Source organism: Mollisia scopiformis, assembly GCF_001500285.1.
Source record: "Mollisia scopiformis unplaced genomic scaffold LY89scaffold_17, whole genome shotgun sequence".
In the NCBI taxonomy this organism is placed as follows: domain Eukaryota; kingdom Fungi; phylum Ascomycota; class Leotiomycetes; order Helotiales; family Mollisiaceae; genus Mollisia; species Mollisia scopiformis.
Window position 1 is genome coordinate 335,126 of NW_017263597.1, and position 24,458 is coordinate 359,583.

At 47.7% G+C, this 24,458-nt stretch overlaps 11 protein-coding genes across 11 annotated transcripts; 5 read left to right on the forward strand and 6 right to left on the reverse strand.

The window, feature by feature from the left end:
- Positions 1-1,742: 1,742 nt before the first annotated feature.
- Positions 1,743-3,258, forward strand: LY89DRAFT_708673 (phosphatidylinositol-specific phospholipase C; the record flags this gene model as incomplete). The annotated part of the gene is made up of 2 exons (XM_018217698.1): positions 1,743-2,078; positions 2,359-3,258. The coding sequence occupies exons 1-2, from the start codon at positions 2,064-2,066 to the stop codon at positions 3,256-3,258; spliced, it is 915 nt and encodes a 304-aa protein (XP_018068605.1). The 5' UTR covers positions 1,743-2,063.
- Positions 3,259-3,948: 690 nt separating this feature from the next.
- Positions 3,949-5,021, reverse strand: LY89DRAFT_671620 (uncharacterized protein; the record flags this gene model as incomplete). The annotated part of the gene is made up of 3 exons (XM_018213227.1): positions 3,949-4,013; positions 4,219-4,805; positions 4,858-5,021. 3 exons carry the CDS (start codon positions 5,019-5,021, stop codon positions 3,949-3,951), a joined length of 816 nt encoding a protein of 271 aa, XP_018068606.1.
- Positions 5,022-5,807: 786 nt separating this feature from the next.
- Positions 5,808-9,321, forward strand: LY89DRAFT_698651 (uncharacterized protein; the record flags this gene model as incomplete). The annotated part of the gene is made up of 5 exons (XM_018216999.1): positions 5,808-7,345; positions 7,391-7,426; positions 7,520-8,250; positions 8,290-8,848; positions 9,072-9,321. 5 exons carry the CDS (start codon positions 5,808-5,810, stop codon positions 9,319-9,321), a joined length of 3,114 nt encoding a protein of 1,037 aa, XP_018068607.1.
- A 981-nt stretch (positions 9,322-10,302) lies between these two features.
- Positions 10,303-11,178, reverse strand: LY89DRAFT_686758 (uncharacterized protein). The gene is made up of 3 exons (XM_018215358.1): positions 10,728-11,178; positions 10,595-10,615; positions 10,303-10,535 (listed from the first exon to the last, which is right to left on the reverse strand). The coding sequence occupies exon 1, from the start codon at positions 11,108-11,110 to the stop codon at positions 10,733-10,735; it is 378 nt and encodes a 125-aa protein (XP_018068608.1). The 5' UTR covers positions 11,111-11,178; the 3' UTR covers positions 10,303-10,535; positions 10,595-10,615; positions 10,728-10,732.
- A 2,035-nt stretch (positions 11,179-13,213) lies between these two features.
- On the reverse strand, positions 13,214-13,522 carry LY89DRAFT_589561 (uncharacterized protein; the record flags this gene model as incomplete). Its single annotated transcript, XM_018209539.1, has 2 exons — positions 13,214-13,300; positions 13,349-13,522. Coding segments are annotated over 2 exons (261 nt in total), but the record flags the coding sequence as incomplete, so codon positions are not given.
- Position 13,523: 1 nt separating this feature from the next.
- LY89DRAFT_590043 (uncharacterized protein) lies at positions 13,524-13,868 on the reverse strand (the record flags this gene model as incomplete). Its single annotated transcript, XM_018209573.1, has 1 exon — positions 13,524-13,868. A coding segment is annotated over one exon (345 nt), but the record flags the coding sequence as incomplete, so codon positions are not given.
- Positions 13,869-14,208: 340 nt separating this feature from the next.
- Positions 14,209-15,168, forward strand: LY89DRAFT_736301 (radical s-adenosyl methionine domain-containing protein 2; the record flags this gene model as incomplete). Its single annotated transcript, XM_018220104.1, has 1 exon — positions 14,209-15,168. One exon carries the CDS (start codon positions 14,209-14,211, stop codon positions 15,166-15,168), a length of 960 nt encoding a protein of 319 aa, XP_018068611.1.
- A 278-nt stretch (positions 15,169-15,446) lies between these two features.
- LY89DRAFT_784240 (uncharacterized protein) lies at positions 15,447-16,473 on the forward strand. The gene is made up of 2 exons (XM_018222763.1): positions 15,447-16,043; positions 16,090-16,473. Exons 1-2 carry the CDS (start codon positions 15,465-15,467, stop codon positions 16,099-16,101), a joined length of 591 nt encoding a protein of 196 aa, XP_018068612.1. The 5' UTR covers positions 15,447-15,464; the 3' UTR covers positions 16,102-16,473.
- Positions 16,474-18,378: 1,905 nt separating this feature from the next.
- LY89DRAFT_133811 (uncharacterized protein) lies at positions 18,379-20,222 on the reverse strand. Its single transcript, XM_018205256.1, has 3 exons — positions 19,767-20,222; positions 19,317-19,693; positions 18,379-19,256 (listed from the first exon to the last, which is right to left on the reverse strand). Exons 1-3 carry the CDS (start codon positions 20,027-20,029, stop codon positions 18,580-18,582), a joined length of 1,317 nt encoding a protein of 438 aa, XP_018068613.1. The 5' UTR covers positions 20,030-20,222; the 3' UTR covers positions 18,379-18,579.
- LY89DRAFT_133814 (uncharacterized protein) lies at positions 20,093-21,050 on the reverse strand. Its single transcript, XM_018205257.1, has 2 exons — positions 20,475-21,050; positions 20,093-20,407 (listed from the first exon to the last, which is right to left on the reverse strand). Exon 1 carries the CDS (start codon positions 20,789-20,791, stop codon positions 20,483-20,485), a length of 309 nt encoding a protein of 102 aa, XP_018068614.1. The 5' UTR covers positions 20,792-21,050; the 3' UTR covers positions 20,093-20,407; positions 20,475-20,482.
- A 1,905-nt stretch (positions 21,051-22,955) lies between these two features.
- LY89DRAFT_736305 (uncharacterized protein) lies at positions 22,956-24,444 on the forward strand (the record flags this gene model as incomplete). The annotated part of the gene is made up of 3 exons (XM_018220105.1): positions 22,956-23,013; positions 23,060-23,284; positions 23,345-24,444. The coding sequence occupies 3 exons, from the start codon at positions 22,956-22,958 to the stop codon at positions 24,442-24,444; spliced, it is 1,383 nt and encodes a 460-aa protein (XP_018068615.1).
- Between the last annotated feature and the right edge of the window lie 14 nt (positions 24,445-24,458).

The following is a 24,458-nucleotide window of genomic DNA, read 5'->3' on the forward strand; positions in this document are numbered from 1 at the left end:
TCCACGTTGGGGATGGGCGACTGCGTAGGAAGAAGATGGTTCAAGAACGGATTCAAGATGAGTGAGTGCAGTTAGGCCGTGGACCAGTGTGGATACCGTGCACCGTAGGGAAAATAAAATTCAACGAAGGACTCGTCGGCCAGCGAGCCTGAGTGAAAGTTTCTGGGACTGGATGAATGGAAGGAACGAGCGAGTGATTGATTGATTGACTTTTGAAACAACAGGCAGTCATGAACTAAGGGGAGAAAGAGAGAAGAATTCAAGGCAGGAAGCCGGAGCGAACGAGAGAATAGACGGCCACAATAAAGTTTTGGTTTGGTTTTTATGAAGTGGAAGGAGGACGAGCAGCAGAAAGGCGGCAAAAGCAGCACGAGATTTCTGGCTCGCGTCGATTTTGCCCACTTCACTTCAACTGCTTGCTCGTTTTTATCCTTGCACGACTCGCTAATGCACATCTTCATGCACAACTTTATGCCACATTGGAGCTTTGCCATGGAAGACCCCAGTTTCTTGGCCAGGGGAGAAGAGACCAAGCTGCCGCCGAGCACCGAGCCAGTTGAGGCCAAGTGGTAAACATATTCATTCTGTACGGGTATGATTGGTGACTACAGTTTATATTTATAATAATTATTTCTTTCATTTCGCTCATTAGAGACATCTCCCATTTCTATCTTCATCGTCGGAGATATTCCCGTCAGCGAAAGAACGTTGTTGGCACCGTCTTCGTCATACGTTGGGTTCTTGTCTACAGTTGTCATACGATGCTGGTGGTGGTTGTGGACTAGCGTTCAATGCACACTTCGTATTCTTGCAGAGCACATGTGAGCAGGTGAGGCATGATACTGTATCATGTTTACAGAGGCCATCAACGGTTCTTACTTCCACTTGAAGAAGATGATTATCAATCTCGTCGGCAGTACAGTAGAGTTCGTCCTCCGTTCGCTGCTCTCCTTTCAGGCTTTCACCGATAATTTCCCCGCAAAGAACAAAGGATTGTTTCAAGGTCATCCCAGCTCTTCCGAAGCGAATGGCAGGGCGTGCATTGGGCCGATCCCGTCGTCATCGTTGTTCCACTCCGTGTGCTTGCCGCGCAGCGGGAAATTGAGAAAAGCTTCAACAATTCCCGAACGGGTGTAGTCGGGAGGCGTGCGGCTGCCATTGAAACGGTCGGAGTGCTTTCGTGGCGCAGATCAGAATATCTCTGCCGTGTGATATTCTGTCTCTCTCTCTCTCTTTCTTTCTTGAATTCTTTCTTTCTTGAATTCTTTCTCGGGAATACCAAAAGTCACATCTTGAGCTCATCTCGCCATACTTTGGATATTTTCGAGTGGTTGTGGCGACGTGCATTTCTGAGATAATCGGACCCAGTAGCGCTCTCAAAATCAAGGCAGCTTATCTTTCCAAAGGGTGCATCCACCGACCGAAAAACAATAATATGCTGTTCGGAGGACGGATTTTATTGAGACTTGGAAGTATCCTAGTACCAATGCATGTGCGTGCAGCTCTTACAGCGGCAACGAGGAGGGGTGGCCGCAAAAGAAATTATGAATTCAAACACAATTCCATCTGATGAACTCCTTTGCTTACCGCCATCCTCCATGAATCAGGGGTCTGGTAAATTGCTACCGAGCAAACCTGGTCGAAGATTCCTTATTTCGAACAAGTAACTTCTTTTTAGACGGGCATTGCTGAGCTTATCCGGGTCCAATTTCAGTCTCTGCATTCGCAAATTCCCATGCAGTTTCCCCATGTCAACGGATTCATTCGGACCTTTCTCCTATCTATTTCCCTGCGCATCTCGACCAGGTCAAAGATGCGTGACATGCATCGTGAACTTTCTCTTATCTTTCTCAATCATCAATCTTCAATGCGAGCGGCTTTCCTCCTCTGACATCCGATGCGGTGGAAAGTCTCAATCGATCCTTTTTGAGTTCTGACCGCTCGTATTTTATTTTTCGCTGGACGCGTCTGCCAATATTGTACCTGCAGTAGCTTTCACGTGAAAACAAGTCCATTTTCCCCTGGACCGTGCTATTCTAGACCCCACCAATCGGCACACCGGCATGGAAACGTGTAAGGTTCGGCCGAGCAGCCTTGCTCTCAACCTCTCACTCACATCATGAGCATTCTACAACGACTGTATCATGTTGCTTGATGGGCTATGAACATCTCTGACATCTGCCAGAATCGAGGGTTGTGAACCTCGTGCATATGATGGCTTTGCTTTCGTCGAGGTTCCGCATTCTTCTTATCATCAGCTTAGCAGTGCTACTTATCTTCTACTTCTCAGCAAGTGCCTCTCCAACCTTCAGCCTTGCAAGTCTCTCCTTTGCATCACAACCTACACTCCTCCCTGAGTACGATGGCTATCTATCCCAATACTCCTTCGACATAAACTCCTACCACGCTCCAAGATGGATGACAGCCCTCCCATCCGACACAAGCCTCACCAATCTCTCCATCCCAGGGACACACGACTCCATGACAGCAATCATCAACGGCCCTGACTACCAATGCCAAAACCACCCTCTAACCACCCAACTCGAAGCCGGCATCCGCTACTTCGACATCCGCGCCCGTCTCCACAACGACGAACTCCGCATCTACCACCAAGACTCCTATACCGAACACACCTACGCCAACGTCTTAATAACCCTCTTCTCCTTCCTCGACTCGAACCCGGGCGAAACGATCCTCATGCGCCTAAAGGAAGAAAGCACACCCATAAACTCCACCATCGATTTCATCACCTCCTTCAATTACTACCGCCTCAACTCCACCATCACGGCATCCGGCTGCTCCCAGCATTTCTACGTCCCACCAACACCTGGCCCGACCGTTGTCCCTACCCTCGGCTCGCTCCGAGGCAAGATCCTCATTCTGCAGAACTTTGGCGAGGACCCCGCTGAGTACGGCATTAAATGGGAGTCCCCACTCGTCGACCTCGAAGATTATTGGGAGGTGCCGGATCTGGCCGATTTGGACGAGAAGTGGGTTGCTATACAAGAGCATCTGTGGGCTGCGGATAATGGGACGGAGGCTGGAGATGGGAAGCTGTATTTGAGTCATTTGAGTGCGAGTGTGGGTGTGCTGCCGATTGAAGCTGCGACCGGGAATCATAATGGGAGTGTGGTGGGTATGAATGATCGGACGGGGAAGTGGTTAAAGGAGGGGAATGGAGCGAGGACTGGGGTTGTGATTGTGGATTTCCCGGGGCAGAAACTTGTGCAGGAGGTTTTGAAGAGAAATGGTGGTTGAGTGGGTTTGAGTGGAAGAAAAGATATTACTGTGGAAGCCAAAGCATAGGCTCTGTGGTATGCTCGCACCTAACAGGGTGCTGAGGCACAGCTCGACTCAAGACAGAAGAGTCAAGAAGGCGATTGACGTATTGGTATGCCGCCGCTCCATCATACGGGAGCAAGCACGACAACTAACAAGGACCAGTTGAGCCGAAACGGCAGGATCCGGTCCCACCTCCCCACTGTCTGCTTTTTTCGAGATCACGTGGAAAAGTTAGGTACGAGAAAAAAAGCTACGATTTGGGCAGAATCCTCGCGATTTAATTGGTAAAAAAGCTTCGCATTTTTTTTTTATTCAGACTTTAGCTTGGCTTTAGCTAGCTACCCCTCGAGGCTAAGCTGGCGGATCAATTTCTATTGGCGAGGAGAAGGAAGCTGACGAAGACGCTGTCTCTCCTCAATGATGCGCTGTCAAGGTGACAGACATTAACACGATCTCAGTCCTCAATGGAGTCTTGGATATTAGACAATATCAATGTCTGGTTGCGGACTAGATATTGACCTTGAAGCTATTGTTCGAGGTGACATTTGGCAATGACACGAGAAGGAATTTGGGTGTATGAAACAATATTGAGTTGAGACTCGTTATTGGAGACGGTTTACACACTGGATCCGGCTCCATATACATCCAAAAGCAACGCATCTTTTTCTAGAGTATAAGAAGAAACCTTGGATATGAAGTAGTCCATTCGGCTCCGGCTCCGACTCCTACACCTTGAATCAAGTAGCTCGCCTGTCTGATAGCCCAGCATTAGTCAGGTTCCATTGTCCAAGACATACTCAGATTCTCAAAAGCTCCCCAAATCCCAGCCCCATATCCAGACATTGCCATAACTTCCCTCTTTCCATCCCTCCCTCCCCAAACCCTACAACTTCGCCCTCCCATCTCCATCCAACCCCAGCCCCACCTCACACGTACACAAAATCGCCGTATCCCGCAAACTCCCGACCCTATACCTCTTATTCACGCTCTGAAAATCCTCACTCGCAAGCATATCCGCGAAATGCGTTAGGCTGGGATAATGCGCTAGTGCTATCTCGTCCCATTGCTCTCCCTCTTCTTCCTTGTCTTTTTTACCATCTCCGTGAATAACACTCCCAACAATCTTCGCATCCCCACCCCTCTTCCTCCCAATCGACCTCGCAAACTCCGCCCCATACTTCAAATACTCCCCCTTCATCCCCTCCTTAAACGCCAATAAATTCAGCATCGAGACCGCGGAGTCTCCTAGCGGGTTGCTGGATATCCAGTGCTGGAGTTCGGTGGAGAGTTCTAGGTCTTGGGCGGAGGATGAGGAGAGTGGGGAGGAGAGGCTGTCGGTTAGGGGAGGGATGGTGGATGGTGGCGGGTGGAGGAGGGTGGCGTTTTTGGAGGGGAAATCTTGGAGGAGGCGGGAGGGGACGCCGGCTTGGATGGTCCAGGTGTGGGATATTTGGGAGTGGAGGGACGGGGGGAGGGAAGCGGAGGGGGTGGGGAGGATGAGGAGGAGTGTCCAGGATATGTTTCTTTGTGGTGATTAGCACTGAGGTTTGAAGATATAAGTGTGGGTGAACTTACTGGGCTAGGAGAGCAGAGGTTGATAGTTTGGTGGGGAGGATTATCCAGCGGATGACGCGGGAGATGACGATTGGTTTGAGAGGAGTGGTGGAGAGGGCTTTGAGGAAGTTCGGGATGGTGGTTGTGGGTATGAGGGAGAGGAGGAGTATTGTGCAGGCTGGCATTTTGGGTGAGGTTGTATGAGAGTGAGAATAAGAATGTGTGAATCAATTATAGGTGGACAATTTTATTTGCTAGAGAAAGAGAGAACTTGCTTCTCTGTATATAATAGAATTGAAGATCTCACAAACTTGTGGTCGATGCTTCGATCAGCTTTCTTTGATCATCGCGGGGTCGATGCTCAAGCTACCCCACATTCTGATATGTCATCATCAAAACACCTCGGTCTTCATCAAGAAGTCACAATTCACTCCAACAACAATTTTTACCTTCCAAAATAGCAAGATAGGAACAACCATCAACATTCACTTCCAAAACATCATCAACAACAACGCGACAAATGTCTCAAATCCAAGATCCCATCCGAAACATGTCTTCACATGTAATCTATACCCTGTGCTTTTTCGGAAATCACTATAGCAACGCGCGTAAACAAGTCCCTGCCGCTCAACCCTTGAAGAAAGAGGGGAAATATCCTCCGTGATTCGTCGATTGACGCTCCATCGGGATCTACCCAAGTGGCGCGTGTTTACTAGGTATCAAAGGTCTCGTTTATGGTCACCGAACGTCCCTTGCTTGCGATCTTCGAAAAGAACCCGAGTGAGTGAGTGAGTGAGCTTTGTCAACGAGACGAACAGGATTGAGTCTTGCGAGAGATTTGAGAGTGTTTGTTCTGCTCTATCTAGGACTTAGTTTACTGACAAGACAGTTTTATCTGGACGACGATGTGAGATACGAAGCGGTTCGATATCCTCCTATATAATTCGTGTTAATATTGTCGACAACGCATCATGAGGAACCACGTCAGTGCTCTCTGCACATTGCCCCTCTTGTTCGCAGCTGCGATATCCCAATCGATTCCTTACCAGCCTACGACGATACTACTTCCCGATTCCTCTGCAAGTAACCACGATATTGCATATGCATTCCTGCCAGCTTCCGGGTCAACACAATTTGTCTCACTCAACATATCATCGACGCTCAATCTCTCCAATTTAACGCTCGAAACTCTTTCCTCGGATCTGCCATTCGTCACTGGTGATACAGATGCGTTTATACCGTCTATATCCTCAGTTGGACAGATATCGGTATATACTGGGTCCTGCTTGACGAATACTAGCTCGGCACTATGGAGATTTACACCCTCGAATACGAGTACCATCGGGAATGGTACTTGGGCGACAGAGACCACAACCGCAGCTAGCGATGTGACATCTGCGGATCTGCCAGGAGCTGACTTCCTCGCACGAGGATTCAGCTTCTCGACACTGGTCGAGGCCAATGCATCCGAGACGAACATATACCTCTTTGGAGGTATGTGTCCGTCGTCCACGGCTACAACTGCAACTTGGCAATCTGCGGCTTCATACTCGAATCATATGCTGCGACTTGCACCAGATGGTTCTCCATCGACGACGGCTTCTTACACCCTCGATGTAACTTCGAGCAGAGGACCTCCAATTGCTGAAGCAGGATTCACGATTACGGGACTCACGCCAACTTACTCGAATGCAACTGGGGTTCAAACACAGGAACGGAGTTACGTGCTGGTTGGAGGACATACGCAGACTGCTTTCATAAACATGAGCCAGGTTGCAGTCTGGAGTCTACCAGAAGAAGGATGGAGCTTTATGAGCGTAGACTCGCCATCTCCATCCGCAAGTCCAAATACTGAATTGGCCATCAAGAGTACTGCTACCTCCGTGGATAGCAGATCTGGACATTCCGCCGTGTTAACAGAAGATGGCTCCAGCATCATTGTATACGGCGGCTGGGTTGGAGACCTCACCCAGGCAGCGGATCCACAACTTGCAGTCTTGAACCTGGGGACAGGATATGGAGGAACAGGAGATTGGAAATGGTCGGTTCCCACAAATCAACCTTCGGAGAATGGCATCTATGGTCATGGAGCTGTCATGCTGCCTGGGAACGTAATGATGGTGCTCGGAGGATATAACATTTCCACAACGGGAAATTCGAAACGAGCGACGACAGCAAGTCAAGTCACCTTCTTCAATGCTACTAGCATGGAATGGGTGTCGAACTATACTAATCCATCATACACGGCTGCGATAGCTAGTGCATCTTCCAGCGCTGCAGCAGCAGCAGCGTCGAAGAAGTCAAGCTCAACCAAGCTTGGACTCGGACTTGGGCTTGGACTTGGACTCGCTGCCCTAATCGCCGCGATCCTCTGCTGCTTCTGTTGCTTTCGACGAAACAGGCGGAGACGAGAAGCAAGAGAGGAAGGCCTTGGCCGTCTTGATGCCGGTTCAAGAGATTTCTATGGTACACCTAACAGAGAAATGAGCCAGAGTGGAGGTTTCCCGTGGTCTAATGGGAGATGGAACAACAACAATGAAGGAATGGTGGATAGCGGCCCAATTCATGACTCCAATAGTGCTGTAGCTGGGTACGAGAGCTTGCATAACATTGGAGAGATTGGGCCAGTTCCTCCGCCCCCTCGACAAATACAAAGAAAGCCATTGCACTCTCGAAGCGCCAGAGGTGCTTACACTCAGGCGGCTTTGGAATACAATCAAACAGGCCTTGGTCCACCAGCCGTGTTTGGCAGAGCCAATAGTCTTGGAACGGCTGGTGTAATCCATCCAATCTATGAAGCAGATGAAGATGGTAGTCAGCCTGCGAATGAAAATATCGGCGTTGCACTTGGAGAACCTTCTGTCGGTCCAAGCAGCTCAAGACAAAACCGATACTCAGATCCATTCCGAGATCCTCCACCAAGCATCGTCACCAATGTCCGTCGGGATAGTTCCGGTCAGACATCCCTAGAGCCTGAAAGTCCGGCGGAGTCTCGACAACGAGAGATACAGGAATGGGTTGCGGACTGGGCCGCAGCGGATGTTCTGCTCAATTCTCAGATACGGCATTCGCAAGCTGGTCGTGTTTCGCCTACTCGACGAGCACAGCTCATTGCCGCTAGTCATGCAACTGCTCATTCTGTCTCTGGGGAGGAGGATAGCGGACGAACGGAAAGTAACCTCAGTGAGCGTACGGAACGCAGCCTTGCTATCTCCAACATGAGCATCTCTCGATCAGGATCCAGCTCTCAAGGGCGATCCCGAGCCAATTCTCTAAGAGGGCTCATAACGGGCATCAACCCATTCAGCTCCGGGGTTGCTTCGACTACAGGACCGAGCACGACTCTGAGCCCAGTCCTCGACGGAGCAGGACCTCATGGTCCAAGGAACTACCACCCACCACGAAGCGCGGGAAGTATTTCAGGGTCAGCATCTTCCAAATCCTTCAATACAGCGCATACAACCTTAAGCTTTCCAGCTCTGCAGGCAGAGGGGGAAAGTCTTCTACCACGACCAGACGAATTGCCCTCTGAGCAGCCATCCCCGACTCGATCACAAGCAGATTCTGTCGGCAGCCCCTCGAAGTCCAAACCGACAGGCTTAGGCAAAGGTCGAGCCAGCTGGCTTGGCAGCATCCGTCGAGTCTTCGTGGGTGATTCTCCAGGATCCGAAAGTCCAGCCCATAGTCACAGCAGCAGAGAAAACAGCCCCGCCAGATACGACTACGCAACAGGAAGCGTGGGTCGGGCACCCAGGAGAACAGTCAGTGCAGGCGCCACCCTCTGGCGCCGCAAACAAGGAAAAGGTGATTGGGAAGACAGCACTGACCCAGCAGAACGATCCAACACATTTACGGGCGAGCTCTCAAGTCCGGGTATGAGAGGGGGACATATCGATCAAGATGACTACGATGAGTGGGATATTGAGCGCGCAATCGAGAATCGCGTTGTACAGGTTATGTTTACAGTGCCGAAGGAGAAGTTGCGAGTTGTTAATCATGATGTGAGGGATGAGTATGTCAAATCCCCATACTAATTTACTGTTTTCTTGTATGAGGGCTTTGGGAGCCGAGAGCCGGGTAGAGCCGAGACATATTGCAAACGAGAGCTCTTGAGACAGCTCCCGGCTCCCAGAGCCCCTCACTTTCGTTTCGATGTTTTACTATGCTAATTCGTTCGGCAGTGCTAGTACGGCAAGTGGGAGTGTGAAGAGTAAGAAGGGGAGTGGGAAGAGGAGTTTGAAGGATTGCTTTATTCCGCCGCCGGAGACGCTTCCGGCGATGGATGGCGTTCCGTTGTTGGAGACTGAGGAGCCTGAGGATGATCATGAGGAATCTGTTAGCACGGATGAGAAGGGGAAGGAGAAAGAGCGAGAGGTTGAGAGGGATATGAGCAGGACGCCCAGTCCATCGAGAAGAGCGAAGGGAAAGGTAGCTGAGATCATTGAACTGATGGAAGGGAGAAGCAGTCCCGAGCGTGAACATTGAGCTTTGATATTTGGTATTCATTAGTTAGGGAAAGCGGGTGGCGTTTGTTTGATTTTTTAGATGTATAGGAAGGAGTGTATGATGAGCGAGATGAGATAGGGAGTGAAAAGCATGACTTATGTGAGGGAAGAGGGAGGTTAGATAGATGTCATTCACTTCTTGTATGTAGTTGCTCGGATATTGGTTTGAATGTATTGTGATCTAAGTATGACGTTTTGCTGCTTAGTGAAGTGGAAAAGCTATTATGCTCATTTGGGTGGATGGAGTTTGGTTCTGTCTTACGGCACGTTTCTGGAGAAAAGAGGGAAGTGTAGATAGTAAGATTCCATGAATGCACTGTATTGACTATTCTAGTCCCTGCGGCGTTTTCTACTACACTCCGTTTCCGTGACATCCTCTATATCCTCAGCTTTTGCATGCTCAATGGTCGTAGCAACTTCCACTGATTCTACCTCCAAATTCGCCTTTGCCTACTTCAACCTCTCGTTCTCAAATGCTCTAACCTTGACCTGTTTGATGTACTTGTCTACTTAGTCCAGATTCTCTCCGTTGTAGTCTGTAACCTCTGACTCCCGGTCTTTCTCAGCCGCTAAACACACACTCATTTCGACAGTCAAGTCTCGCGATAAATTATCGTGCGGCTATTTGAAGGGATGGAGGTCTTTCCTAATTTGAATAAAATAATTAGCTTTTGTAAGCCCAAGCAACCAGAATTTTGAATGAGTGGTGTGTAGAGTCGGAGGCCAATCATAAAAAATCCAACCTGGGAGACCGGCTGCCATTCTTGAGTCTCGATGTCGCGGAAGGCTTTTAAAAGCTGGACTTAGTTTTCACGTTTGTTATAACGCATAGTCGTCACCCAAGGCTTGATAGAGAGAGTTTAACTCTCGAATAGAGTGAAATTACTCAGCTGGAGTTTTACTGTACCATAATACTCAATCACGTGACCTAGGGTCTACTGCAGGGCCGAACCTGCTGAGCCTATGGTCCACTGGTCCCGTGATCGTGACACTTTACTAGAACTAGAAGAAACATTAACAACTACTATTAAAGACTATGGATTTAGCAATCTCCTAAGTCTTTGCACTGAGAGCAGACTCGAGCACATATGCCTGTCCTATTTTCTTCGAATCGCCACATAGCTCCCACGCCTTTGTTTATATTATCGCCTAGAAAAGTGACACTTGCTCTTCTAATTGTAATCTCGTAAGCGTCTCGAATAGCATCTTCTCTAATTAGTAACTTTACAAGACTAAATGTAGAGAAAAAGTGTTTCTCTTGAAGTAGACCATATCTATAAAAAAAATAGATATATTAATCATCATAATCCACAATAGGAAAGCTGATAAATAATAAAAGGCTAAAACTAAATAGCTGCCGGCAAGTGAATAAAAAAATATACTTACAGTTCTTAGACAAAGCTCAAGTTAATATCATCCAAATCATCCCCAAACTTCTCAGACCCTAGAATAAATTCGAATTCGTAAGGCTCCAAGGCGCCATCAGTGATTGCCCAAGTCGTAGGATGAATACCTGCTCCGACAGGCAGTTTTGTATTGATGGGCCAAGCCGTAGCAATGCCACGGTACTCGACCATAAACTCTTCGGGTGTCAACTGGAAATGGCTATATAAAAGAACTAGGCCATAAGTTTTTTGCAAAAAATGGTTAAAAAATACTTTCCCACAGTCATTTAGAGCCTTCTCTGCGTCTTTCTGAGTGAAGGCTGCGGCGTTCTGAGAAACTGTGGGCAGACCAGCATAGGTCTCAGGGTTATAGCCGTATTTCATAATGAACTGAAGAAACTTGCGAGATGATAAGATGTAGAACAGTGAAGGCAACAAAGGTGAGAATTGGTGGAAGAAGGTAAGTTATAAGAATAGGTCCCGGGCAAAGAGAAAAGGGTTTATAATAGTTAGATACTCGATCTACGGCCGGCAAATAAGCCCCGAAGTGCCAAATCTGCTGTCAATTCCTTGGCTGGCAATGCGTGCAGTAAGTCGGATGATTAGCAAGGTCTCGTAGATACAGTGTTGCTTAATTTGCTTAGCTACATTCTATGGTGGTGTGCTCCTCGGGTCGGCCATTTACCCCATCGAATAAAGAGACTTCGATAACAAAAGAGGTTGCATCCACAGCTCTTTTTTGAGGCGGGGTAGAAGATCAGCCGCATGATAATCAAACACTGTTGACTACTATTGGAGCAGCATTTGCACCTCAGTCAACATTCGATGCTCCATTTCGTGCAATCAACTCTTTGTCATATTGATTTGAAATCAGTTGTTGGGATAGAGAGCGAATCCGCGCCGCTTTCCAACCAAAATTGCACAACCTTTGCTCCCAGGGATCAAGGTGAGTGAGTGACTAAGCTCGTTTGGCGAAATCGAGAACATGGTTGCGGGTCAGGCTTCGGCGCCGATATTAAATTATTCGATAATATCGTGCCGATATCGAATTCGTTGAATGAATAAAGAATATCGTATCGTCCAAATTAGGAAGTACGATGTTGAATGAATAATCGAATATATCGCATATATCGGTAATGGGAAATTAAGAGCTCGATATATTAAAATTAGTACTGAAAGCCTTATTTTTGAGGATATACGTTTAGAATTCTTAAATTTTAAGGCATCCAGAGTACTTCTTCCTCTCTCTTAGGTGCCATACAACCCACGGTCCGGTCACTCCGACTTCAGATCCTCGAGAGATCTCCGGCGTCTTCATGCAATGCGTTGGACAGTTCATATGCGTTCCACCCTGCCATGAATGCAGATGTGCCCCACAACCCTCTACCACCAGTCATCGTCTCTTCTTCAATTTGTGTGTTACGGCTAGCGATCAAGACAGTGTTGCGTCTTCATGTGGAAGCTGTTTCGTACAGCCAAATCCCAACCAGACGTGTACACCAAGTAAGTCTGCTCTCTTGTCTATTTGGTATAGCGTGCTGACGATTTATTCTTCCGCAGCCTGGATTCCTTCTGGTATTGCCTGTTCTGCCTACAACCTTCCATATAACTTCTCCACAAGCCGAGCATTCCAGTATTTGCCTGATAGTGGCGTCAGCGGCAAGATCGAGTATCGCGTTCTTAAAGATTGGCAGGAATAGGTAGTAGGGGAGATGATGACTCTTTGATGTTGGTAGATGTTATGCAGCAGTACGATGATTAAGCGTATGGCCTTTGTCAACGACTCTAACGGCGAGAGGGTTTCTTGAGGTAAACTACCAACCAGAATGTGCGTCCCAGGGTATGTTCGGAGTGGAAGGCTTTGAAAGGCATCGTGAACTCAGAGGAGGATAAGACTCAGTCTTTGTAATCGTAGGTTTATATCACAGTTAAGCTTGTGGAGCATGATCAATTAAAGGGTTAAGCTTTTGATCGGTGGCTGCAAGTCACCCGGAGCTACACCGCGTTGCTAGCTCTGGAATGGCGGTCCCATTTATTACCCCGCGATTTCAGCCCCCACCATAGGTGTGGGGTGAGGGGATGGGTTTCATGAGGTACGCCTCTCTTGTAGATCGAGGTTGAAGCTTGGCAAATAGACTTTTCAGCGTGTGCAGAGATGTTGCCGAACCCGGAAGCGTAAGAGTAGTCTTGAGGGCGAATCCAACAAGTGTGGGAGTACGAGACGAAACATGCTAGGAATCATGCAGTACGTGTTGTGGGCCAGAGTCCAATGAATTAAGTAGGTGTGGGAGTACAAGAGAGCGTCACCGCCCAGCCTGGACTGGGAGACTCCAAACCCAAAGTGCAAGTGCAGCTGGCACCGCAAAATTCAATTCAGCTGCGCGTCAAGAATTATTGGGCTCACGCAAGACTCGAAATATAGTATAGGTTGTGCTTAAGAGGAATATCTAAGGAATTTCAAATGCGAAGAGGTCACAACGTTTTCTTCTAGTGACTCTCTCGTCGTTCATTATCAAGCTTCAAAGCCGCCACGAGTCGTTGATAACTTATAGTCGTTTCCACATTCGTGTCAATCTAGGATTCAATTAGCATCTTCTCTAGCCTTAACTTATTCAAACTTACAGTAACAAGTACCCCGAGCCCCGAATAATACTCCAACACAGCACGATTCAAGAGCGTGAACTCGTTGTATCGGCGTTGAAACATCTCGTTGTTGTCGGTCAATCTCCCCTCCAATTTCCGGGTCAGATAGCGGTCTCTCGCAACAGACTCGTTACAATTGAAAAAGAGGACAAGATCAGGTTTTCCAAACTAGGAGATGTGAGAGTCTGATCCAATATAGGGGAACTCGATCACTTGCCTGTTCCTCGCTAGCAATACCTTGATCCAACCTTCGTGGGAAGCCATCTACCAGGATAGAGTCCCTAGTCTCTGGCATGATAGCACGCTCTAAGATATTGAGAAGCACTGCTGTAGGCACCAGTGTGCCCTGTTGGACATGATTCACCACATCGGTATTTGGTTCGCTACTCCCATCTACCAAACTTCGCAGTAGATCTCCCACCGAGACGTGGCGGTAGCCATAATCCTGTACCAAAAGCTTGCACAAGGTCCCTTTCCCTGAACCAGGACAGCCTAGAATCTGTTAGACCAAGCCAGGAACGTCTCTAGATTACAGCCTTACCGATAACATACACCATAAGGCGATGACGAGGGCTGGCCTCAATGTTGCGGAGCTGTTCCTCCATTTCTGTTGCTGACGACTTTTGGAACGAGGAGAAGATTCTGAGGGTGTGTATTTGGTTGATCGAGTGGCGCATGTCGGGCACCCGCATCTGCTCTCCTGTGTCACCAACATGCAGTCGATCTGCATCTGCAATTTTGTGGTGCAGCCTGGCTTCGTATAAAGAGGGTGACACCGCACTCTTAAGCCCAATCTCCCATTTCCGCACTTCAAACCCACCATTGATACCAAAGGAATAATGTCGTATATCTATATTGCGACGCTTCTCGCGTTCTTTGCAGTTATTGCAATGCTCCGCAAGAGGGGCCCAAAATCTCCGTCACTAGTCCCGATCTCGGTCAACTACCACCTGACCAGGAAATGCAATTATGAGTGTGGTTTCTGCTTTAACACTGCGAAGACGTCGTACATCCTCCCGCTCGACGATGCCAAGAAAGGCTTGGCCTTGCTACAGCAGGCTGGGATGAAGAAACTGAACTTTGCTGGCGGGGAGCCGATGTTGTACCCGAAATTTGTCGGGGAGTTGGCGAGGTACTGCAAGACCGACATAGGGCTCGAATCGGTGTCCATTGTAACGAATGGAAGCCTAGTGAAGCCGCAGTTCCTCGAGACCTACGGAGGATTCATTGATATCATCGCGGTCTCGTGCGACTCCTTTGACAAGGCAACAAATATCAAGATCGGGCGTGGCAAGGGTTCCCACCTAGAGAATTTCAAACGGCTTCGCGTACTCTGTCAGCAGTATGGGATCAAGTTCAAAGTCAACACCGTCGTTAACAAGTACAACGTTGCGGAAGACATGCGCACAGCAATCGAGGCGATTGCACCCTTCCGGTGGAAATGTTTCCAAGTCCTCGTGGTCAAGGGCGAAAACGATTCGGATGCCATGCTTCGCAATGCAACTCGGTTCGTCATCTCGGACGAGGAGTTTCAGCAGTTCTGTAATGAGCATTCAACTTGCAGTGGCTTTGTCGCAGAACCGAACAACGTCATGAAAGACTCCTACCTTATTCTGGATGAGTATATGAGGTTTCTTGACAAGGGAAACGACCCCTCATCGTCAATACTTGAGGTTGGGGTCGAGAAGGCGCTCCAAAGTGTCTTTTGGGATGAGGAGAGCTTCAAATATCGAGGTGGGATATATGACTGGACCAAAAAGGCGCCACAGGGGACTAGTGCGAACTTGCTGGACTGGTGAGGCTTGACTGGATTTTGGGCTAGGGTGATAATGTTTGTTGATGACTGGGGAGTAAATAAATAGCTGGTTTTAGTGGGCGAGGATGTCAAAGATTAGTTTGTTGCGGATTTATTTTTTTGATTGTGCAGGAAGAATTCAATTTCAATTTCTCCCAGAGTGGGCGCTCTACCATGATATGTGTCAAATTTTTGTTGCGCGCCCAGACCTCGGTTACTCGGAAGAGCCTCAGCTTGGGAGCGTACTTGGCAAGGTCACCTCCGAAGACCGATGCACGCTGACGAGCAACCAAACCCAACATGCGATCCTACGAGATTGAGCAGAAGTTCGCGTTCAACCTAGCCCTCCTCGCACGCTTTCGAACAAACCGTGGAAGCCCACCGTTCCGATCCCTTTGTCATCAGCAGACAGAGCGCCTTCAAGACGAATACTTCGATTCTGCCAATCAACTGTCGAAGAACGGTGTGTGGATACGGAAACGCAATGAGTCTTGGGAGGCCAAACATCGCCAGGGCGGAGACTACCTCCGATCCTCCTTCTACGAGACCGATAAGGTTGACGAGATCAAGAGACTCGTTGCTAAATATGCGCCCGCGGAGGATAGCCCAAGGCTAGAAGCCAACTTCGGCTTGAATAGTATCTGTCGCTACCTTACAACACGAGAGACCTTTGTCGCAGACCATCGATTCACGATTATGCTAGACTCGACAGATTTTGGTCATTCCGTCGGTGAAGTCGAACTGCAGACGCGCGATCCTACAGCAGCGCACGCAGATATCGACAAGTTTATGCAGAAGTACGCATGGTTTTTTGTAAACAAAACACCTCCGAAGGGGAAGATGACCGCTTACTTTGAGCTATATGGGCATCCTTCCAAGGTATGTACTAAACATTCAAGACATCGGATAGTGCTAACTATTCAAGTCTGATTTATAGTTATCTATCCCATCGTTCGGAGAGGACACATGGCCTTCCTAGACAAAGCCGATTAATACAAAAATGGGACTGCTTGCAGGCAATGAAGGGGCCAGTCGCACGTTGAGTATGGGATAGGATTGTGCTGGTGCCGGGATAGTATCGGAAAAGCGTCGGAAAGGTAGCTTCTGCTGCTGACTTTGAATCGAACAAATGGACTAGAAGAGCCTTTCAAATCCTGCAAATCTTTTTGCACTGGTCCAAGTCTTTCATGTAACGTCACGCACTTCTGAAGCAATCTTGCTAAAGTAGCAAAAGATGAAATAATTGACTCTCAATTTTTGGTGACGCAAAAGAGCACAATAATCACAAACAACGGGCAAACTAAATTACTAATAAATAAACAAATAAGGCCGTCAAAGTTTCGCCATCTCTAATACAAGATTAACTGCAAAATCTCTTATCTCTTGAACAAGCTTCTGAAACGATCGCTTTTGAAGAAGTATTTCTCTGTATAAAACCACTACATTCACTATAACCTTCCTCGTGGTATTTAAGTCGATGCTATTTGACGTTATATATACTTCGCGAATATAATCAGGAAAAGTATCACTAATCTAGTATTATTGTATTTATTATTCGAACTTCTGGCATGAAAGTTTCTTTAATCTTTCTATTCGAAACATATCTGCGAGAGCAAATACTCGTGGATATTTTAATAACTCCAGGTCGTCGCTTATAATCGTTATTTGGATAGTCTTAAAAAGAGAGGCAACAAACTTTCGGAATCTAGAGACTCAGCCTATTCATCAGAGTAATCCCCGGTGTATATGTAGCGAAGCACCCGCCAAAGGGCCTGCGGACTGTCGTTCTCGAAACTAATCTCATTTTCTATGCCTTCCTTAAAACCACTGTACAATACGTCGTCAAAATATGGGCAGCGGGTCCCTAGAACTACTCGGTGTGCCGGGAAAGGGACTTTCGACTTTCCGAGGAAGACCGTCATATCGGAGTATTTGTTATTATTAAACAAGCTAACTTCGTGTCAGCTTTGATATCTGAAATAATACGAACTGTCTCTCTCACTTGTCTATTTCAGAATCCGTGTCAACTTTCCACGGCAAGACTGGTGCCATTGTTTTCACAGAAGAGGTATTGGCAAATGTGAACATCTCTTGCCCCAAAAGAACAGGAGTATAATAAGATATCTGGGCGTGTTGTCTTTGGTTCCTCGCTCGGTCTCTTTCCGATTGCTGTCGCCGACGTTGTAGTTCGGCTCGAGTCGGTTTTTTATTCGTTTGCATTTGGCAGACGCGGTTGTTGAGACTTTGTGGTCAACGGAACTGAGGTCTTTCCCTGGTAACCACCCCAGGCTTAGGAACACCTACCAAGCCCAGCCTCAGATGTCAGCCACATTCACCCTACTGCGATCAAAGAACAACATTAGCAGCAGAAGAAATGAAGAGTATTTTCAGTATGTAGAGAGTAACGTCTGGCTGATGTACACTTGCCGTCCTATTATTCCCGTAAATAGCTAGCAAATCACAGGTAATTACGAGGTTTTGTTATGCGGAGAAGCTTGGAGCAGAATCACTTTGAAGACACAATTTCCTTGAGAAGTTGATTTAAAGGTCAAACTATACATTGACGTTATGAGATTATCGTCTAAGTATATGGATCGCTCTAATCCAAGCACTTGCGAGGATCGATGAAAAGTCCGTTAGATACGGTCTCACCTTTTCAATCGGTACTTTAACCACCTCCAGAGACAACCTTAAATTAAAAGGCTGATTCTGTAATTCGCTGTAATAGATAAGTTTGATCACGTTAGTCTTAGACTTTGTTCATTCATTCATTTAGTGATTTATGCATAGACCGATCCTATCATACGGTATGATGGTCAGTGTGATCACCTAACCATTCGTAACTCTGAATATTTACTATTATCATACGACTTCGAACAGGTCCTCGGTCATAGATTACTCGACTTGCAAACCTTCTTTACCAAATATGCGAGTACATGAAAATAACAGGAGAGAACTACATTCGACTTTCTTCTTAAATATACGCCTTAGAAGACGGCGAAAAAATACATAACGAAACGTACACCGAGCTAGCGCCATTATATACCCAAACACCCAAAAAGAAAGAAAGGTAAACTCGAACTATCTAACTATACCGCTTAGTACGTCATCGAGGCATTAAGAAACAATTCCGTAGATGCTTAGAGCGTGATTCTGGAAATAGTACTTATGCTACAGCCCCATTCGACAAACCTTGCACTCGAGCCAATCTCCTTCTTTAATGTTGGCCAAATGCTTCCGCTTAAAGTGTTTCGTCAAGTCTCCTAGAGTGGCAAACTTGTAGGTGCGCTTCTCGAACAGTAAGCTTTGCTCCCCGAAGCAAAGGAAGCAAGTAGTGGTTTTCTTCTCTGTGAACACCAACAATATAGCGTCACTTAATACTTGCTTCTTAGCCTCGGCGGCTGCCAGCTCCGGGTTAGTCTCCTTCAACGTCATCGAACTCGCTTTCCGCGTAGACGGCCTCCCACGTGGCATGGCAACAACTCCGCCTTCTTGGAAGTGGCAGTAAGCAACGACGGCGTCGATTGCGGCATTGCGCCGGCAGAACTCCTCTACCACGGTCGTACCCGGCAAGGTCATAACCGTCGCCGCCAAGCGCTTCTGCATTAGGGGCCATCTCATCGATAATAGGCACACCAGTGCCGGAATCATCGCAAAACTTAAGCCCAGCGAGCTGGAGCTCGAACTCGTTCACAGGGTGCTCGGTGTCCCACTTGTCTCGGAGCTGCCGAAATAGCGCAGCCCTTAATCGCTGCCTCAAATTAACAATTGCGCTACCTAGCCTTTGGTACTCGGGCTGTTTCGTTGCGGCACCTTTGTAGCGGCGGTTCCACTTCGCGCGTAGCGCGAGAAGCCGGCGGAGTCGGCGGTCGTTATCCACGGACTGGGACTGCTCAACCGTAAGGGTGTGCGGGCGGCTAGGATCGATCCATCGCGTCATCCGAGAGGCGGCCCGCATAAGGTCCTTCTGGCTCTCGTAGCCAGACACGATAGCCCGGATGTCACCCGACCGCCGCGGGAGGTAGTGCTTGACAAAAGTATCAACACTCGCATGCTGCAGCATTATATTCTGGAGGGCGTCGGTCACGTCGCCTGTATGTGGGTGGTTAGCTCTCGGCTACGGACGGAGACGTAGGAACATATAGTACTCACCACTCTTGTTAAATTCATTAGCGGCGTTGTAACGGAGACAGTACGGGCGTGTAGGCTCTAGGAGCCCTAGGATGAGGCCGATTACCTTCATTAGCGACAAGAGGGTAGGGTATGTGAGAGGCTCGTATGGTGAGATCTCGTAGCCGTACCTTGTCTTGACCGACTTCCTGAAGATGGGGACATCGAGCATACTCGGCTTGAAGAGCAATTCCAGTTGTTGATAGCCAGGTCGGATATCTAGTCCGCTCAATTGCGTGGCAGACCTGAGATTCGGAGCCGCAAATGCTTTGTCCGCAAAAACAAGGCCCAAGAGGAAGACATGAGGGCTAAAGACAAGGGAGGGATCGAAGATGATTTCAGGAAGGACGAACTTAATCCTGTGGTACGTATAAGTAGTGTTTGGGCAAGGACGAGAAGGGGACGTGGGAAGAGGACCGGGCAAATACTTACGCATCTTTTACACCGAGGAATTGCTTCGTAAACTCGCATGTGAATTCTATCAAGATCCGACGAGGGCCACTATTAGGATCCCGAAGTAGAATCACGATAATATCACGGTAGCGGAGTTTAAAGAGCGTTAAAGGGCGGTTTTCGGAGAATATAGTAAGTTGACAGAACAAAGTAAGTTGGATGCGTTGCCGACCGTGTGTAAATTGTTTCTTCGTCGTCGTTAAGTTGGCCTGGAGGTATTCTGCGAGATCCTCGACGTACATTGCCGTCTTTTCGCGCTTTTTCGTCGAGAGGTGGTACTTTTTCGCTAGCTTCTTAAGGACTTGCGACAAGGACGATTTATTAGCGTTTTATCTACAATAGTTCGGACTAGATAGGGCACTTAGACAAAGACGTAGTATTTATTCGATGCATTTGACGGTTTAGCTTCCCCTCGATCTTTTTGTTCGTCGCTCTTTTGTGTACTAGCCGGAAGACCTTTTAGTATGTCCCGAGCGTGTTTGCCGACTTGATGCTGGCAAGCTTCCTCCCACCTTTTCTCTGACGTTGATTTAATATCCATTCGAAGAAGGCCTTCAAAGTACGGCGAAAAAGAGGTTTGTATTATCCGGGTAGGATCTTTTCGTATATATTTACAGTACCTTGAACGAGAGTTAGTTGTGAGTTGATAGCACAAATTAGTAGATTAGAAAAAAATAAAATATATACCGATCGAATTAGTCCTCGATCATATCCAGGAGGAGGAGACTACTATCGTTGTAGTCTTCATCTTTATCCTCGGATTCATCAGAGTTATCTTCCTGGTCGAGGTAGTACTCTGGCGGGTGAGCGTTTTCTTCTCTAGCGATCCACTTCCAATCTGGCAGGTTTGCTTCGTCGACTCCATCGACATCGGTGTCAATGTCTGCCGGCTCGGTCTCAACGTCGGTCTCCTCCCGTTCATCCTCTATATCGAAGCAGCTCTCGACGTCTGACCTATCGCTATCTGATAAAGAGGAGCTTGGTGTCGGTTGGCGACGCCGCATATCGACTTAATCTGTTAAAAAAGACGACACCGATAACGACGACGATTATTTCGAGAGGGGGTCTTGAGAAGAACCTGCCGCCCAAGGAACCGAATCGGAGCAGAGGAGAGAAATGGAGCGAGAGGAGGTAGTTGATGGTGAGAAGTGTAGAGGAAAGAAAATAAAGAGAGAGGGGAGATGGACGAAGATGTAGGATGACCGCCATCTTGAGTCATCCAGAGGATGATGGGCATCCGTTTTCTACTCCCTTCTCAGAAAGTAGGAATAAGAACGAGAATAGAGAAGCGGTTGTCTTTCTTGGGTGTTACGTGCAGTCAGGCTAGGGTCGTGCCGCCTTGGCCGCCAGGTGTGCGAGTGTTAGAGCAGCACGAGATTTTGGCAAGTTGGCTGCAGAAAGCAGCGGCCAAACCCCCCCGAAAACAGCAGCCAATTTGCCGTCTACTCGTTAAATATAGTTAAAAATAATAACAAAGTTGAGCACGAGGTTTTGCTTAATAAATTTAGACTCTTCTTCGTATAAGAAATAGCCGATGTCGAGAGAACGAGGATAACTGTAGCAGAATTCGGGACGATTGAGGGTCATGCCATTCTCGCCATAGAGGATTTCATGATCGGTGGAAAGGAACTTGGCGCACTCGGAGATATGTGGCATCGATGGAGGGACGAAGGACCTTTGGTGCCTTGGTGTATGTTCCTTGCTCATCTTGGAATTCTATGAATGAAAGAGATGTGACAACCGCATCATTGGGGGTATAATGTGGTTGGCTCCACTCTTCCATCTTGTGGTAGCTTGATACACATTTAGGTTTGATAACGCAGAGAGTGAACCGGAGGATTGTATCGAGAATTTCTGGCCTCTGTTAGCTTTTCTCGTAGTTCGCCGTGCAAGTTCATGGAGGCCTACCTCGAGGAAAGTTCAGAAGGTGATGAGGATGCTCTCGGGGCAGATCCAAACTCTGTTCACTGGGATGAGGGGCCAGTACATTTGCAGTTGTCGTTTTGGACCGGCGCATAACTCGAGAGCCATCTTTCGACATAGGAAAGTGAAAAGAAAACGGGGGATCTTGACCTCGTTGTAAGCAATCTGGTGGCTTTGGGAACTTTTATCGTTTACAAGGTCGATTGCTATATCAGGTATTAATTTGGGGTTTTCTCCTACAGAAGAAGGAATGACTTACTCTTCCCATACACCAATCAATTGGCCTGAGAGTCCAGAAAGAAGACCGCAGAGCCCCACTTGCTGCAATAGTCTATGATATCGGCAGCTCAGTCGACTTGATAATCACCCTGATCTCCAGAGTCGCGAGGATCTTGGGACATCGAAGGATCTTGGCATATGAAGACTGATTTATGAAGCGGAGGAGCCACTGCCAACTGCATCGGATTCATGATGATCATAAATACTTGTGCTGGACCTGAGAGTTTGCTAACTTCAAGAGCCCTGTTGATTAATGTCAAGATCCGCACAATAAGCAATATCTGAAGTTGCACAAGTCGCTGGTGGTTGTTGCTGGGAGGGAAATGGATGGGAAGCTATCCACAAAGGATCTTTTGCACTGTGCTCGAATGCACCGGCGGGCTAGTGTCTACCACTACCAGCCCACAACGATCGACACCATTGTCTATTCGTTTTTGGGGGATTATGTTTCTAAGACCTGAAATAGAGTGTCCTTCATTGCTGATGAAAAGTCCCAGTCACCACAAGTCATGTCTCCTCTTGTTCACCAATTCAATCTGAAAGTGACAACAAGTAGCGCTCTCTTCGGATATGTCTAGTGTCCAAGATTCCTAGGACTTTGTAGTTAGTCACCTGAGGTCTCCACGTCCAAAGCACGCTAGGTGGACTGGAGTTCCTGGCGTCAATCTTTAATAAAAAGACCTTTTCCTGATGATAACGATCCTTCCCCACCATCTTTTCCACAACAATTTTTCATAACATTTACTGCTGTGGATTCAGTCGTCATTCATCGTCGTCAGGATCTGCGCAAGTACATTCCGACTCCCTTCCACTTGATGTCTCACCAACCTTTGGCTGTGGCGATTGCACCGCACCAGACCCAGAATATCTATGACATAGACACGAGGGATCATATGAATGAATCCAAAGAACGCCCAGGCGATTTTGAAACAAGATTGATCAATCACTGCTACGAAAACCACGACCATGGCGTCTTCTTCTTGGACTCTGAAGGCGAACGTTTTACATACAGCATTAACCGCACGTCTTCTAATCTAGCTTTAAGGATACCTGAGGCTAATACATTGTAGACATAGAATACCAGGACAAGAAAGGATATTCTTGGTATCATGAAGAGGCACACATCGGCTGGCGTAAGTTCCTGGAGGTGAAGGAGGGTGTCACTTGGCGAGATATCCTTCGACATGTCAATCGACCCAAGAAACAAGCACTTCAAAAGCTTGTTCGACACCCGAGTGAGAGTGGTTGGGCATTGCCACAAGATCATGACCGCCATTTCATGAAGCTACCTCAAGGTAAGTTCAAGTTCAGCTCAAGCAGTCGAAGATCGGTGGCTAACGCTCATCACTTTCTAGAAGTCAGAGACATCATTTTCGGTTATTGTGTATCCGTTGAGGATCCCAGAACTGTTCAACCATTGCCGGTGACCTCCAATTGGAAGACATGCTGGATGTCACCTCGCTGTGATATATCCTGGTGGGAGATACTTCCGTTGGCATTCTTCAAGCGCCGAGACTCCAAGGGAACGTACACCGAGTTACGCCCGATCTACCGTGCCAAAATCGATGCCACATGTCTGCGCGTGAACAAGAAGTTCTTCAAGGATGGCAACCACCTTTTGTATTCCAACAATACTCTCGAATTCTTGATGGTCAACGAGCACTACCAAGCAAGTCCTCCCTCCACGTACGACGGCGAAACTTTACATCGTCCGAATCCATCGAAACCAAACGTATCCGAACTTCCAGATGGGTACAATAATACCATATTTGCCACCGCCATCTCTGCAATTCGAAACCATATCCCGGAACAAGAACTTGATGGTTCGGTTTACTACGATCATTTCCTTCGATTCATCTATAGTATTGGCCCAAAGAATGCAGCCTCGATCAAGACACTGCAGTTCGGTGGATGCCCTAACATCCATGAATGCCACGACGGAGTCGACTGCTACAAAAAGTGTCGACAGGATTTGCTGAACAGCTTACGCTTCTACATTCCATTCATCAACGAGTTCTGTCCTGGATTACGAAAGCTTATACTCCGAGTTGAAGATGATTCGAGATATGGACATGGATATGGTCGTATGATAACTACATATGGGCCAAGCACTTCCGAGGAAGCCATGAGACCATTCGTTGAGAATGAGCTGAAGGCCATCAGGAATATCAGTGAACTGGTGGTGATGAATAGAGGTGTCAAACTTGAGTGGGCCGAGGATACTATGAAGTGGTTCGCGGATCGCGCAGAAGAGAGAAAGAGATTGGAGTGGACCGAGGAGAAAAAGAGGAAGGAAGCTAATGCCGTCAGAGCTGCCAATATCATCTGCGGGTTCTGCGGCGAGTGTCACGTCTGGGCCGAGTGTACGAATCTCTGCTCTATCTGTGGAAAATTCGGTCATTTCTGCAAGAAGTGTCCTCATTTGGAGGAGTTTGGTGGTATCGTGGGCAGATAGAGGCAGCACTGTTT